Source organism: Ranitomeya variabilis, chromosome 6 (genome assembly GCF_051348905.1).
Source record: "Ranitomeya variabilis isolate aRanVar5 chromosome 6, aRanVar5.hap1, whole genome shotgun sequence".
In the NCBI taxonomy this organism is placed as follows: Eukaryota; Metazoa; Chordata; class Amphibia; order Anura; family Dendrobatidae; genus Ranitomeya; species Ranitomeya variabilis.
The window spans coordinates 271,388,299-271,401,052 of record NC_135237.1 but is presented as its reverse complement, the minus strand read 5'-3'; the positions used below and the strand labels follow the sequence as shown (position 1 = coordinate 271,401,052).

At 45.6% G+C, this 12,754-nt stretch overlaps 1 protein-coding gene across 1 annotated transcript in view; it reads right to left on the bottom strand.

Moving 5' to 3' along the window:
• Positions 1-12,754, bottom strand: part of LOC143782308 (NFX1-type zinc finger-containing protein 1-like) — a 495,771-nt gene that overhangs the window by 130,022 nt on the left and 352,995 nt on the right. The window contains exons 15-16 of the mRNA XM_077269631.1: positions 6,565-6,710; positions 5,632-5,742 (exon numbers count right to left, since the gene is read on the bottom strand). Of these exons, the coding sequence (XP_077125746.1) occupies positions 5,632-5,742; positions 6,565-6,710 (257 nt within the window). The remainder of the gene's footprint in view (positions 1-5,631; positions 5,743-6,564; positions 6,711-12,754) is intronic.

The following is a 12,754-nucleotide window of genomic DNA, read 5'->3' as shown; positions in this document are numbered from 1 at the left end:
ACTAGTAACCACTAGAGGGAGCAAAAAGCAAATTCACAACAGTACCCCCCCCTTAGTGAGGGGTCACCGAACCCTCACCACGACCACCAGGGCGATCAGGATGAGCGGCATGAAAGGCACGAACTAAATCGGCCGCATGAACATCAGAGGCGACCACCCAGGAATTATCCTCCTGACCATAGCCCTTCCACTTGACCAGGTACTGAAGCCTCCGCCTGGAGAGGCGAGAATCCAAGATCTTCTCCACCACGTACTCCAACTCGCCCTCAACCAACACCGGAGCAGGAGGCTCAGCAGAAGGAACTACAGGCACAATGTACCGCCGCAACAAGGACCTATGAAATACATTGTGAATAGCAAACGACACAGGAAGATCCAGACGAAAAGATACAGGATTAAGGATTTCCAATATCTTGTAAGGCCCAATAAAACGAGGTTTAAATTTGGGAGAGGAGACCTTCATAGGAACAAAGCGGGAAGAAAGCCATACCAAATCCCCAACGCGTAGTCGGGGACCCACACCGCGGCGGCGGTTGGCAAAGCGCTGAGCCTTCTCCTGTGACAACTTCAAGTTGTCCACCACATGATTCCAGATCTGCTGCAACCTATCCACCACAGAATCCACCCCAGGACAGTCAGAAGGCTCCACATGACCCGAAGAAAAGCGAGGATGGAAACCAGAGTTGCAGAAAAAAGGCGAAACCAAGGTGGCGGAACTAGCCCGATTATTAAGGGCAAACTCAGCCAACGGCAAGAATGTCACCCAATCGTCCTGATCAGCAGAGACAAAACACCTCAAATAAGCCTCCAAAGTCTGATTGGTTCGCTCCGTCTGTCCATTAGTCTGAGGATGGAAAGCAGACGAAAACGACAAATCAATGCCCATCCTACTACAAAAGGATCGCCAGAACCTGGAAACGAACTGGGATCCTCTGTCTGACACAATATTCTCAGGGATGCCGTGCAAACGAACCACGTTCTGGAAAAACACAGGAACCAGATCGGAAGAGGAAGGCAGCTTAGGCAAAGGAACCAAATGGACCATCTTGGAGAAGCGATCACATATCACCCAGATAACGGACATGCCCTGAGATAGCGGAAGATCAGAAATGAAATCCATGGAGATATGTGTCCAAGGTCTCTTCGGGACAGGCAAGGGCAAGAGCAAACCGCTGGCACGAGAACAGCAAGGCTTAGCTCGAGCACAAGTCCCACAGGACTGCACAAATGACCGCACATCCCTTGACAAGGAAGGCCACCAAAAGGACCTGGCCACCAGATCTCTGGTGCCAAAAATTCCCGGGTGACCTGCCAACACCGAGGAATGAACCTCGGAAATGACTCTGCTGGTCCACTTATCCGGGACAAACAGTCTGTCAGGTGGACAAGACTCAGGCCTATCAGCCTGAAATCTCTGCAACACACGTCGCAGATCCGGAGAAATAGCTGACAAGATAACTCCATCTTTAAGAATACCAACAGGATCAGCGACTCCAGGAGCATCAGGCACAAAGCTCCTAGAAAGAGCATCGGCCTTCACATTCTTTGAACCTGGTAAATACGAGACAACAAAATCAAAGCGGGAGAAAAACAATGACCAGCGGGCCTGTCTCGGATTAAGGCGTTTAGCAGACTCGAGATACATCAGATTTTTGTGATCAGTCAAGACCACCACACGATGCTTAGCACCCTCGAGCCAATGACGCCACTCCTCAAATGCCCATTTCATGGCCAACAACTCCCGATTGCCCACATCATAATTTCGCTCGGCAGGCGAAAACTTCCTAGAGAAAAAGGCACAAGGTTTCATAACAGAGCAACCAGGGCCTCTCTGCGACAAAACGGCCCCTGCCCCAATCTCCGAAGCATCCACCTCAACCTGAAAGGGAAGTGAGACGTCAGGCTGGCACAAAACAGGCGCCGAAGTAAACCGGCGTTTCAACTCCTGGAAAGCCTCCACGGCAGCAGGAGCCCAGTTAGCTACATCGGAGCCCTTCTTGGTCATATCCGTCAAAGGTTTCACAATGCTAGAAAAATTAGCGATAAAACGACGGTAGAAGTTAGCAAAGCCCAAGAACTTCTGAAGACTCTTAACTGACGAGGGCTGAGTCCAATCAAGAATAGCTCGGACCTTGACTGGGTCCATCTCCACAGCAGAAGGGGAAAAAATGAACCCCAAAAAGGGAACCTTCTGTACACCAAAGAGACACTTTGAGCCCTTGACAAACAAAGAATTTTCACGCAAAATTTTAAAGACCAACCTGACCTGCTCCACATGCGAATCCCAATTATCAGAAAAAACCAAAATATCATCCAGATAAACAATCAAAAATTTATCCAGATACTTCCGGAAAATGTCATGCATAAAGGACTGAAAAACTGAAGGCGCATTGGAGAGCCCAAAAGGCATCACCAAGTACTCAAAATGACCTTCGGGCGTATTGAATGCGGTTTTCCATTCATCACCTTGCTTAATGCGCACAAGGTTGTACGCACCACGAAGGTCTATCTTGGTGAACCACTTGGCACCCTTAATCCGGGCAAACAAGTCAGACAACAGCGGTAAAGGATACTGAAATTTGACAGTGATCTTATTTAAAAGCCGATAATCAATACAAGGTCTCAAAGATCCGTCCTTTTTTGCCACAAAAAAGAATCCCGCACCAAGAGGGGAAGAAGACGGACGAATATGTCCTTTCTCCAGAGACTCCTTGATATATGAACGCATAGCGGTATGTTCAGGTACCGACAGATTAAACAGTCTTCCCTTAGGAAATTTACTGCCTGGGATCAAATCTATAGCACAGTCACAGTCCCTATGAGGAGGCAGTGCACTGGACTCAGACTCACTGAAGACATCCTGATAATCAGACAAATACTCCGGAACTTCCGAAGGCGTAGAAGAAGCAATAGACACAGGCAGGGAATCCCCATGAATACCACGACAGCCCCAACTTGAGACTGACATAGCCTTCCAGTCCAGGACTGGATTATGGGTCTGTAACCATGGCAGCCCTAAAACAACCAAATCATGCATTTTATGTAAAACCAGGAAACGTATCACCTCGCGGTGTTCAGGAGTCATGCACATGGTAACCTGTGTCCAATACTGCGGTTTATTTGCTGCCAATGGTGTAGCATCAATACCCCTAAGAGGAATAGGATTTTCTAATGGTTCAAGAGTAAAACCACAGCGCTTAGCAAATGAGAGATCCATGAGACTCAGGGCAGCACCTGAATCTACAAACGCCATGACAGGATAAGATGACAGTGAGCAAATCAAAGTTACAGACAGAATAAATTTAGGTTGCAAATTACCAACGGTGACAGGACTAACAACCTTAGCTATACGTTTAGAGCATGCTGAGATAACATGTGTAGAATCACCACAGTAGTAGCACAAGCCATTCCGGCGTCTATGAATTTTCCGCTCATTTCTAGTCAGGATTCTATCACATTGCATTAAATCAGGTGTCTGTTCAGACAACACCATGAGGGAATTTGCGGTTTTTCTATCACATTGCACCGAATTAGGTGTCTGTTCAGACAACACCATGAGGGAATTTGCGGTTTTGCGCTCCCGCAACCGCCGGTCAATTTGAATAGCCAGTGCCATAGTATCATTCAGACCTGTGGGAATGGGAAAACCCACCATAACATTCTTAATGGCTTCAGAAAGGCCATTTCTAAAATTAGCGGCCAGTGCACACTCGTTCCAATGTGTCAGCACGGACCATTTCCGAAATTTTTGGCAATACACTTCAGCCTCGTCCTGCCCCTGAGACATAGCCAGCAAGGCCTTTTCTGCCTGAATCTCAAGATTGGGTTCCTCATAAAGTAAACCGAGCGCCAGAAAAAACGCATCAAGATCAGCCAATGCCAGATCTCCTGGCGCCAGCGAAAAAGCCCAATCCTGAGGGTCGCCCCGTAAGAACGAAATAACAATTTTTACTTGCTGAGCAGAATCTCCAGATGAACAGGGTCTCAGGGACAAAAACAATTTACAATTATTCACGAAATTCCTAAACTTAAACCTGTCTCCGGAAAACAGTTCAGGAATCGGTATTTTAGGTTCTGACCTAGGATTTCTGATAACATAGTCTTGTATGCCCTGCACACGAGTAGCCAGCTGGTCCACACTTGTAATCAAGGTCTGGACATTCATGTCTGCAGCAAGCATAGCCACTCTGAGGTAAAGGGGAAGAAGAAAAAAAAAAAAACTCAGAATCTTCTTTCTTATAATCCCTCTTCTGCAATGCATTAAACATTTAATACTGGCCTGGCAAACTGTTATGACCCCAATGGCGAGGGTCTCAGAGGAAGGTGGAAGTCTGCAGAATACAAAAATCCAGCTCATAGGGCAGTGGTAACTGGGTTGACCATATATCTACTCCTAACGCCAACACTAGAAGTAGCCGGGGATCATTCCTACGTTGATTCTAGATGACACGCGCCAGCCGGAGAATCTAGCTACCCCTAGTAGAGGAAAACAAAGACCTTTCTTGCCTCCAGAGAAGGGGACCCCAAAGCTGGATAGAAGCCCCCCACAAATAATGACGGTGAGGTAAGAGGAAATGACAAACACAGAAATGAACCAGGTTTAGCACAGAGAGGCCCGCTTACTGATAGCAGAATAAAGAAAGGTAACTTATATGGTCAACAAAAACCCTATCAAAATCCACACTGGAAATTCAAGAACCCCCGAACCGTCTAACGGTCCGGGGGGAGAACACCAGCCCCCTAGAGCTTCCAGCAAAGGTCAGGATATAGATTTGGAACAAGCTGGACAAAAATACAAAACCAAAACAAATAGCAAAAAGCAAAAGGCAGACTTAGCTGATATAACTGGAACCAGGATCAGTAGACAAGAGCACAGCAGACTAGCTCTGATAACTACGTTGCCAGGCATTGAACTGAAGGTCCAGGGAGCTTATATAGCAACACCCCTAACTAACGACATAGGTGCGGATAAAAGGAATGACAGAAAAACCAGAGTCAAAAAACTAGTAACCACTAGAGGGAGCAAAAAGCAAATTCACAACATATACCTTACCGGCCGCGGTGGAGCAAGGTACCAGAGTCGCTGCTTGAGGAGGCAAGAGTAGCGTGTTGCTACAGGCCTCAGACTGGGATGAGGGAGTGTTCGGTGGTGCAGGGGCTCCGCGCCTAGATCTCGGGAGATGAGATTTCAACGCCAAGATCTCCATCTGCGCATGCACCATCACCCAGCTGCCATTTTCCCAGAGTGCACCGCATTTTTATAAAAAAAAAATGTTTTTCCTAATTTTCTCCACAAAATTTGGGGTGCGTCTTATAAACCACAAAATACTGTATATTTATTTTTTGGGGATTATTTATTTAGTCCCATTAGGAGAACTTTACATTTGGTAACCATTTCTAAACTATATAATACTAATATATTTCTTTATGATAAAACATTTTACTTTCCAGAATATGCAAAGGCAAACTATGAACTGGAAATAGGCACTTTATTTACAGTATCTCCAATATGTTAAAGTATACCTGGGCAAATTCGTCTTTATGTGTCTGGAACTGCACCACATCTTTAGACATTGGGCAGCAGGAAAAGGGTTAAACCCTCTAAATGCAGTCTCCAATATAAACTCTTACCTGACAGTCCAAGCGCACATATGGAATTTTCATTCTGATCAGTCTTTCAAACATTGATACTTCTAAATTAAAGTTTTTTGCCAGTTCATATACTGCGGATCTTGGACGGAGCTGAAAGGGACAATACGTCATATTAAAATTTGTCAGCGTACAATTGAAAATAAAGTCCTATTTGCACAATTTCATTTACAATTTTCCATAAATCCTTTTGCCAGTATGCAACATGTACAATACATACAATAGAATTATCATTAAAAGTGCAAGGAACTATTAACTCCCCCTGAGAAAAAAATAAATAAAAGTAAAAAAAAAGACAGTGTGTGTAAACAGTCAGATAGATGAGCTGTGACTACCTTTACTACTCAGATGAATCCCTGCACTACCTAGTTTAGGGTTCAAATTAGGAGTTTAGGAGTCAAATTATGAAAGTAAAATTTTTTTTTTTTTATATTTTTTAAATTTATTTTTAAAGGGGTTGTCCACCACTTTCAAACATTTTCTTAATGTGCGCAGGATGGAAGAAATAAAAAAGGATACTCCTCCACACTGGGTACCGTGTCTCCACAGCTGTCTTGGCATCAGTATCTGGTGTGGGTTATCACTTGATCGCTACAGTCAATAAACATCCACTGATCAGCTGTAACCTTCACATTCTGTGTGAGCAGCACATTCCCCGTGCATAAAACAATAAATATTTCCTACAGCTCAGACGGAATGTGAAGACTGCAGATGAACAGGTGTAGTAGTCACATGATGCTGATGCCAGGAGAGAAGTGGAGACCAGTGCCCAATGTGGAGGATCAGTGCCACCCATATAGGAGATTATCCCTTTTTTACTCTCCTCACCCTGGGCACATTAAGAAAATGTTTTGACGATGTGGTCAATTACTTTACTATACTGTATACGTATATTATCCATTTTTCAGAACATACCTGTTGATGGTCTCCAATGAGAATAAGGTGTTGACAGTTGGAATTAAGTGCAGTAATGATGTGAGCCTCTAAAACTTCAGCTGCTTCTTCTACTATTATAATTTTAGGCTGAACATTTTGCAACAACTTTCTACACCTGGCTGCACCTAAATGGAGGTGAAATACAACATAAATTAAAGAATGTTTCTTTATCCATGACAAAGTAAGAACCAAAACCATAAGTCAGGCCTGCATAACATACAGCTCGCCAAAGGATGCTGTGCAGCCCACAGAGAACCGGGAAACTCCGGTTCCCACCTCCCTATATTTAACCGTTTTCGAGCCTTCCAGACGTGACACTTTGGTGTCGGGACTGGAGCAGAGCAGCGCTCTCAGCCCCCGTGCATCAGTGTGATGAGGTCATCACACCACGCTGTAACCTCATCACACTGATGCCGTCACTGGCAGAACAGCGCAGGCAAGGACACACCTGAAAAAGTAATCACTCCAGGAGAAGTCGAAAATTATACAATCGTGTTGTGGGAGGAGGAAGGAAGGGGAATATTATGGAGAGGGGCAGTGTGGGGACATTATGTGGAGGAGCTGTGTGGGGGGTTTTACAGGAAGGAGCTGTGTGGGGGTAATATTACAGAGAGGACCTATATGAGGGATAAAATTATGGAGAGGAGCTGTGTGGGGGGGAAATAATACAGAGAAGAGTTGTGTGAAGGGAAATATTACAGAGAGGAGCTGTGTGGGGCAACATTATGGAAAGGAGCTGTGTGTGGGGGATATTACAGAGAGGAGCCATGTGGGTCGACATTATGGAGAGAAGCTGTGTGAGGGGAATATTACAGAGAGGAGTTGTGTGTGTGTGTGGGGGGGGACATTATGGAGACAGGCAGAGTGGGGGGACATTACGGCAAGGGGCAGTGTTGGAGGAACATCATGGAGAGGGTCAGCGAGGGGAGAATATTATGGAGAGGGGCAGTGTGGGGAGGATATTATAGAAAGAGGCGGTGTGGGAGAGATATTTTCTGCAGGAAGCACAGTAAGGGACATTTATTTATTCAGGGGTGCAGCATGGGAGATATATTTATTTATGGGACAGTATAATGATACTTTTATTTGAAGGGCGCCATGTCAAGATGTGCTGCTGAAGACGGAAAAGAGGGAAGTTTACAGAGACGAGCTGTGGGAATGAAATCTCATGATGGCATATGTACTACATAGAGACAAAAGGGATGGGAATGATCACAGAAGATGTCACCTATAAAGTACGTGGATGTAAATATTCATTTGTAATCCTTCCTGCATCTCATCAATACTTTGGTTCCTGTATGGTCCACAGTCTGATGATGGCTGATAACAATTCCCAGTATCTCCTTACCATTGTTAAAGACATACTGGGAGTTGTAGGTTCATGTGATACAATTATACATGAGGTTGATCTGACATTATAATTGATCTCTGTACTAAGCTTGGTGACTTATTCATGTACTAATGGTAGTTTTGCTGCTGCATTCATGTGCTGATGGTGGTTCTGATCTTGTACACATGGAGTAATTAGTGGTGAGCAAATACATTAGGCACTATTTGTTATTCGCACGAATAGTATGGTATTCGGACTATTCGTTACTCAGCGAGTAATTAGGTATTCACCTCGAGTGACCCGCCCAGCATGTTTGGTGCTTTATTTTCAGCCAATGAACATGCCGGGCTGGCTTGCCAATCACAGGAATGCCAGCGCTATCTTTGCTGTGGCATTACTGTGATTGGCTGGCCTTCCAGCGTTATAAGGACTATTTAAAAGGCTGTTGGTGCCATCTTGCACACATTGCAGCCAGGAAAGCGTAGGGAGAGCATAGTTTGAGCATAGGGAGAGTGAAAGTAGCATAGGGAGAGAGATAGGAGTTTATGGTGAGCGTTATTCATTCTAAAAAGCTCTTTTAAGAGCTGAAGATTGTGAAGAGATAACTTGTTTGTTAGGTGGGGATTTAGTTAGGGAGAGATCTAATAGGAGGGAGGGTGAAAGGCAGTCACCTGGGTGTTCTAATCATTTCTGTCATGGCTAATGTCCTGTCTTCTCAGGGTTAATGTTGTTGGCCTCTCTTTCAAGATGGGAGGGGTATTTATACTCACTCTTAGCTGAGTTTCTTTGTCAGCTGTACGTTCTGCTTCAGTCTGTGTGCGTGACCTCTAGAGTGTGTGCCCGGATTGCATCGTGTTTATCTTGTTTTCCGTGCATTACTTCGTTCGTTTTCCTGGATTACTGATCTCTGACATTGCTTCTGACTATCCCATGTGTTAGGGATGACGGAACACACCGAGTAAATAGAGAGATGTTATTTGGTGCGTTCGCAGGAGAGAACCTGCTGCTGGCAAATGGCGGCCCTATATGGCGGTAGAAGCAAACTCTGTTACAGAGTCGCCTAAAGAAAGCACTGTATCCTGTTAACCTCACAGGAGTACACAGCGACTGCTGAGCAGATAGCAGTTGGTGGTTACGCAATCATACAATCTCTTCACCGGAGGTGCCGGTATTCTAGAGGCTTATTTCAGCCGGGTCCCTGAACACATACAAACGTAACCACACTGGCGCAAAGCACATAACTTAGATTTGATACTAGCGCATGGCCGTGCGACCATGCAAACCTTTTATAGCTGCAGTAAGTACAGGACCTTCCTAGAAGGACCAATGAGAGGCTGCCACAGAGCCTGAGCACCTTCAGGACCTTCCTGCAGAACCAATGGGTTTTGCTGCAGTATCTAAGCATGTGACCCTCGATCTCCAATGAGAGATCTTACCCTGGGCATGCTCAGAAGGGGAAAAGCAGGACTTAGTCCCAAAAGCATCTGCTCGCCGCTGCCCAGCACTGCCTTCAATGGCAGAAGCTGGAAAAGCAGCAGTAACCCTTTGCATAGAGTCAGACTGAGCGAGACGCTGGGACCGATGTCTCCGCTGAGCAGGCTGCACTGCAGCTGGAGAAGAATGGGAGACCACAGCGGAGATGGCCCGAGATTCCCCCTGTGCAGAGGTGGAAACTCGACCCCTAACATTACCCCCCCTCCTAGGGCCCCCCTCCTTGGACCTCGCTCTGCTCGAAGGCAGCAATGAGCTGCGGAGCCCGAATGTGCTCAGCAGGCTCTCAGGACCATAACCATTCCAGTCCAACAAATAACATTTTTTGCCACGTACCACCTTGCACCCCAAAATAGCGTTCACCTCGTAATCGTCCGTAGACGATCCCGATGTCCCGGCAGATGACTTGGAAAACCGGGACATGTATACGGGTTTCAAGAGGGACATATGAAAGGTGTTGGTGATACCCAGGTGTGGCGGAAGGGCTAAACGGTAGACCACAGGAATAGCCTGTTCGAGGACCTTGAAAGGGCCCAAGTAGCGAGGTGCAAACTTGGTGGACTCAACTCGCAGCCTGATGTTACGGGCGGAGAGCCACACCAAGTCGCCAGGAGCAAAGGTCGGAGCGGGGCACCGATGTGCAAGACAGAGACGCAAACTGGGGACCCTGGTCACTGACAATTTTGTCTGGCATACCATGTAGATGGAAGATGTTATATGAACGCTGCCAAGGCCCGTGCAGAAGGTAGCCATGGAAGTGGCACCAAATGCACCATTTTAGAAAAATGATCAGTGATAACCCAAATGATGGTACAGCCACGAGACTTGACCAAACCCACCACAAAGTCCATCCCGACCATCTCCCAGGGCCTCTCTCCCACCGGCAAGGGATAGAATAACCCAGTTGGCCGTTGTCGAGGAGACTTATTTTTGGTGCAGGAGACACACGCCCGAATATAATCTCCGACGTCATGGACCATATGTGGCCACCAGTACGTCCTCGCCAGCAGCTCAGATGTCCTCTTTGTCCCAAAGTGTCCACACACCCTGGACGAATGAGCCCAAGAGAGAACCTCTGGTCGCAAATTAATGGGTACAAAAGTCTTGCCCGGAGGTACAGACTCTAGCGAAATCGGAGCTACATTCTCAGGCTCTCAGAAGGGACAATAAGCCGAGGATCCCCTTCCTCCTCCTCAGATGACACAACGGAGCGAGAGAGGGCATCAGCACGAATGTTCTTCTCCCTAGCAAGATAAGGGAGGGTGAAGTGGAACCGGGAGAAGAACAAGGACCATCTGGCTTGACGAGAATTTAGCCGCTGGGCTGTTTGTAAATATACCAAATTTTTGTGGTCCGTGAAGACTTGAAAGGGAAAGCGAGCCCCCTCCAAAAGATGTTTCCACTCCGAGAAAGCCAACTTCATTGCTAGCAACTCCCTGTCCCCGATGGAATAATTCCTCTCCGCTGGTGTGAAGGTGTTGGAGAAGAAGAAGCAAGGATGCTTCCGACCTTGAGCATCCTTTTGGAAGAGGACTGCTCCTGCACCAACGGATGAGGCATCCACCTCCATTATAAACGGCTTATCAACATCGGGACGATGTAGGATGGGAGCGCTAGCAAAATGAGACTTAATAGAAGAAAAGGCCCTGGAGACCTCTTCAGACCACAATTTGGGATTTGCTCCCTTCTTGGTGAGGGCTACCAAGGGAGCTACCAAAGTTGAGAAGTGGGGAATGAACTGGCAATAGTAATTAATGAACCCCATAAAGCACTGCACCGCTTTAAGAGAATGGGGTTCTTGCCAGTCCATCACAGCCTGTAGTTTGGCAGGATCCATAGCCAATCCCTGGGCAGAGATGATATAGCCCAGGAAAGGTAAAGACTCCTGCTCAAACATACACTTCTCCAACTTTGCATAGAGGGAATTTTGCCCATAAGAGGTCGAAGACTCTGACAACATCTCTCCGGTGGGAGTCAATATCTGGAGAGAAGATGAGAATACCATCCAGATAGACTACAACCGAGGTGGAGAGCATATCCCGAAAGATCAGTACAACCGGTAGATACCGCGCTTAAGGATGCATACATGGATACCATAAAGTGGAAGACTTAAATACAAGAATTGAACAAGACCCCCCTGTGGATTCTTCAGTGCCAAAATTTCTAAGGGCTCTACCGATAAGAGGAATCAAAATATCAGTAAATATAATAATAATAAAAAAATCGCAATAAGCACACCCCGCCCATACGTTACTAATATAAAAACTGGATTAATGAAAGGCCCATTCTCCAATAAACCATCTGGGAGGAGCCTAAGGGGATCGAAACCTCCCCTATTTCGCCCCCCTATATTAATTGGGATTTTTTTCAGGCCCGATCTACAAAACAAAAAGAGGTAAAAGGGGTGGGAAATGCTCCAAAGTTAAAATAATAAAGAATAAACAGACAAACAACAATACCCAAAAAATATTCAATTTGAGTGAGCATGTGCTATCAAACAGTGAAATTTCTTTACTACAAAAGGGGCTAAAATTTGCACCTACATCTACAACTAATCCATTTAAACTGTATATCTGTATGAAAAAATTTCTACGCAACTTAGCTTTGAAAAAGTACTTCTTATAGAAGGAGACAACATCCACTCAAAGCACAAACCAAACAACAAATGAGTATATTCATACTACATTGTCCAATCCCTCAAAATTTACTCCTGTACAGGAATATTCAAACGCGTTCCGCACTTTTGACACGTTGGTCACAGCGGACATTAGAAGAATGAGCCGTCAAAAAACAAAATTTATGCCTCATAATCTATCCGTACAGGAAAGAATAGCAATAAAAGAACTGCAAGAAAACAACGATATCATAGTTCGCCCAGCTGACAAAGGGGGAGGAATAGTGGTATTAAAACGATCCATGTACCGGGAAGAATCTATGAGACTCCTCAGTGACACAATCACGTACCAAAAACTAAGAGGTAATCCCACGACACTCTTTGTAAAGAAACTGAATACCCTTTGCTCCAAGGGGAAATCCATGGGCATCTTAAATAGAAAAGAGTTTGAGTATGTAATGAACCGCACTCCAAGCATAGCGTTGTTCTATCATATCCCTAAACTCCATAAAGAAACAACATGTCCACCCGGAAGACCCATCATTTCTGGCATTAACAGCCTAACAGCGAACCTATCCAGGTATGTGGACGTTCACTTACAGAAGTGTATGTCGTTGGTACCGGCATACCTCAAGGATACAGGTCACATGCTACAGATTCTAGAAACAGTGAATTGGAAACCCAGCTTTATCCTAGGTACATTGGACATTAAGTCCTTGTACACAGTAATTGAT